The following is a 3974-nucleotide window of genomic DNA, read 5'->3' as shown; positions in this document are numbered from 1 at the left end:
CCTTTAGATAGATAATACTGGATGCTTTCGTTGAAATAAACATTGTCCTTCGCCATCACCAACATATCCGATGAACTATTTGGTTGTAACCTTAACTGATATCTGTAAAAGACAAGATAATGCGATTGAAGAACTTTAATATTTAAATTATAGGCCAAAAATTACTTCATTTTTCATTGTTACATCATTAACAAGAACAGACACAAAAATTCCTAGTGCAATTTGGATGTTAAACGAACGATTTTATTGTTTGCTCTATTTACGGTATATTTTCAGTGTATGTTTTCTGTGCAATCTGTGCTTGTATCTTATAATTCTAGTATATTAGTATCTTTGAACCTCACTGCTTTTCTTGTTGTCCTTTTTGTTACCAGAACTTTAAAATCGTCCAGCGTCGCCAATTTTAAAGTCAAGCTCCGGAGGAAAAAAAATTTGATATGTTGTAGAACTGATTTTTCTAAGACAGAAAAAAGTTGTTTGACTAAAAACTGGACGGTGAATGAGATACAGATTTTTTAATATTTAAAAACTGGGGGGAAAAGGGGCGTAACTGCCAATTTTTACACCTTATTTCCCCAGTTTTTAAATATTAAAAAATTTGTATCACATTCACCGTTCCCCAGTTTTTCGTCAAACAACTTTTTTCTGTCTTAGAAAAATCAGTTGTACAACATATCAACATTTTTTTTCCCTCCGGAGCCTGACTTTAAACGGACGTGCAGGAACTTTTGTACACATAAACTAGAGGTGATTTCCAACAAACGTTTATGGGCCCTTTTTTAAGTTGAACCCCAGGGGCCCCATACAACAAGGGACTGTACATTACTGCCATTACCACTAATATAACACGTCGCATGGATGGCGCGCGGTAGGTAACGATGTGTTCTAAGGAAGTAACGATCGTGAGTTCGAATCGCTTCCTGGTATTCAATTTAAGACATTTTAGTTTTATTTTATTTATTTTTTCTGTTAGTTGAAGTAATTAATGGCAATTATGAACCCATGATTTTAACATGTTTTAATAGTGTCAACACTTCTGAATGGTGCAAACACAAAGCGTTAAACGCTCAATAGAGGTAACCTCAGTTTAACGCGCGGACCAGTGAGTCGCTCTATGTTATTCATTGTACAAGGGAAATTTCACACTGTATATAACCCAATGATCTTAAAGTAAAATTCTTTGAATAAAACCAGGTATTTATACGTACCTTTATGAATATATTTGAATATAAATTAGTATTAATATTATAATTGACTTATAGGATTAAATTCAATTGATAGTAAACAAAAGATGAATATGATGCTAGAACATCATTCTGATCGAGTCAGCCAACACAAGCCGGGAAAGATAAATGTGATGGTCATACCATGCGGAAAAGGCATAGACCCTTAAACAAAGCTCACACTCCCCAGTCGCCTGGATTTTTTTTTGAAGCCTTCTTACATTATTTACCAACAAGGGGAGGGCGCGGGAGGCGCACGCCATTTCCCACTTGTGCCCCTACCGTTTGAAATGTGCGAACCTTATTTTGTGAGCTAGCTCCCCTCAATTTATCATCGAGCCCACACTTGTCCCTCCCCTCAGCCGCCCCCCCCCCCAAATTTCAAGACTCCTAGATACTTCACTGTCGAACCATCTCACGCGCCCTCCCGGCGCATAAACTTCCCATTTCAAAATGCTTAAGATATGCCACTGATCATTAAGGCGGTAGGGCTTGTAGCAGCATGGTGGGGATGGTTAATGGTTACCTGAATATTGTGCGTTGTTCTTGGTTGAATATTCTACAGGTTTGGCACAATAGCGACCGCTCAATTGTCTGCAAGCTGTCTTCATTGATACCACAGTACGCAGCTTCTAGAAGAATATGAGCTATCCGCTGCTCAGAATTACTGGAAGTGTAACATTAATAATTAAATTATGATAGTAGGCTTAATATACGTTTTAGAAAAAGTACTGTAGCAGTTCAAATTTTATGTTAAGTTCAAAGAAATACGTGGCGAACGGAATGCTTACATCTTATCACAAAAACCTTAGCATGTACCCACGTCAAGTGGGTGATTTGTAAAATAATCATTACGTTAAATTTAAATATTTTATTAAAAAATACTGCACAAATCGTTATTTTTAACATTAAACAAATTTCAAAACAAATTTGTCTTAACAGATACGTCATTTAGACCCTCCAACATGGCGTCGGTGGCCTCACTAAAACCAGCCAATGAGCAATCCAGATATTATAGTAGAGATCAGTGGTCTGTTGGTGGATTATCGAATGGCAGTGATCAGGCGCGTACCAGGGGTCTTGGGTCGGGAGTGGGGTGGGGGAGGTAATAATTTTCCTGCTTAATAATTTATGACCCGGTGTAATACTTCCCCCCTCCCCCGATATTTAAAAAAAACATACAATTAGGCCTACACATGTGCGTTTGAAACTAATATAAGCATTTTCACTATGGTTTTATTTATTAAAACCATATTTTTCACCATCAATACACATGCGAAGAATTGTACTGTAGTTTTTCTTTTTTCACATTTTAGAAACAATGAAACCCTTCTTATGGTAAAACGATCTATCTTAATTTTACTCTTTGAGTTAGGACTATTAGGCCCTATGTGCTTAATAATCTTGAAACCAGTGGCGTAACCAGCGAGGGGGTGGGGGCAGATGGAAAAATCACCCTTTGGAGAATCTTCAACCCCCCCCCTTTTCGTTCCCACCCCTTTCCGTTTCCCCCCTCTGTGAAAATTGAGAAAGGGGAAATGGAAAGAAGATGCCCTTTTCACCCCTGAAAGTGCCTAAAAAATATCCAATTTCGCGCGCTTAATGCGCATTTCTTGTCACCATGTTAGATTAGTCCCATTTTCACTAAACATTGCAGATTTATTTTTAGGAGTTTTCAGGATTTTTGATCAATTCAGAGCAAAACCACAATGCGATGTACGTCTTCCCGAAGCCTGTGTATCTCATCATCCGACATGTATCACTCACAACTATTTCGCTCTAACTCTGTGTGGACATTCTTTAAAGTGGAGAAGGGAGTGCTGGTTGTTATGATAACTGATCATATGATATCTTCCTTTTTAGTCTTGTCTTTATGTTTTTTCTTCTCTTTTCCTTTTTTCTTTCATTTCCACCTTCTTTCTCTTCCCTCCCTCTCCCTGTCTCTTTATTTCCTCTTACCCAGCCCGGTAGGACGGCTTGGTCAGCCCGGTAAAATCCCTCAAAGGGAGGGGGGGGGGTGGAGAAAGTCTGCTCCCCTGTCCCCGCCTGTTATGTCACTGCCAGTGATTGAACGTACTGGTGTTCGCCTATACGCCGCGCACAAGTTCACACCACTCGATTAACGTTACGGTACGCTAGCGTAACCCGTTGTGTCTGAACAAAGCCAAAAACTACTATACCATACACACACCATAGGTTATGTCGACTGACCTTAATTGACCACGGATAAGGTCATGGGCAGGTCAAACCACGAACTGGCTTATTCCATCTGCCCTTTGTATGTTTTGATGCTCATATTTATTGATTTTCATCATTTATCTTGACTTTTGTGGTGGTTATCGAAATTGAATTCAATTTATTCAAGAATTCTGGATCGGAAAAGTTGTTAATTCTATTGTATATTCTGATATCAATTTTATTGATTTTTTAAATCGTTTTTTATTTTCTGTATATTAAATATTTAGCTTTATATTAAATTGTATATGTTCTCCTATCTTATTGAATCCAATTTGAAAATTTGAAATAAACAAAATTATTTGCTGGCAATTTAAAAGAATTTCTGTCATTTGAAAATGTCCTCCTGAAGTTATAGTTAAAGGCGTAGGAATATACAATATTTTAGAGCATAAGAAAGTATAATACATACTCCAAGTATTGAAATCCACGCCATCGTGTTGGGATTCAATATTTCGACATTAATTATGTCATCATCAGGAATGAAAAAATTATCCATATTAGCAAGCTTATATG

At 37.5% G+C, this 3974-nt stretch overlaps 1 protein-coding gene across 1 annotated transcript in view; it reads right to left on the bottom strand.

The window, feature by feature from the left end:
• The window catches only part of LOC117100857 (sia-alpha-2,3-Gal-beta-1,4-GlcNAc-R:alpha 2,8-sialyltransferase-like), a 15785-nt gene that overhangs the window by 8221 nt on the left and 3590 nt on the right, over window positions 1-3974 (bottom strand). Inside the window, exons 2-3 of the mRNA XM_033240694.1 lie at window positions 1750-1890; window positions 19-102 (exon numbers count right to left, since the gene is read on the bottom strand). Coding sequence (XP_033096585.1) covers window positions 19-102; window positions 1750-1890 — 225 coding nt within the window. The remainder of the gene's footprint in view (window positions 1-18; window positions 103-1749; window positions 1891-3974) is intronic.

The sequence above is a fragment of the Anneissia japonica genome, unplaced genomic scaffold (assembly GCF_011630105.1).
Source record: "Anneissia japonica isolate Jap-2015-1 unplaced genomic scaffold, ASM1163010v1 scaffold904_len716149_cov161, whole genome shotgun sequence".
NCBI classification, from domain to species: domain Eukaryota; kingdom Metazoa; phylum Echinodermata; class Crinoidea; order Comatulida; family Comatulidae; genus Anneissia; species Anneissia japonica.
This window is presented reverse-complemented; position numbering and strand designations above follow the sequence as displayed.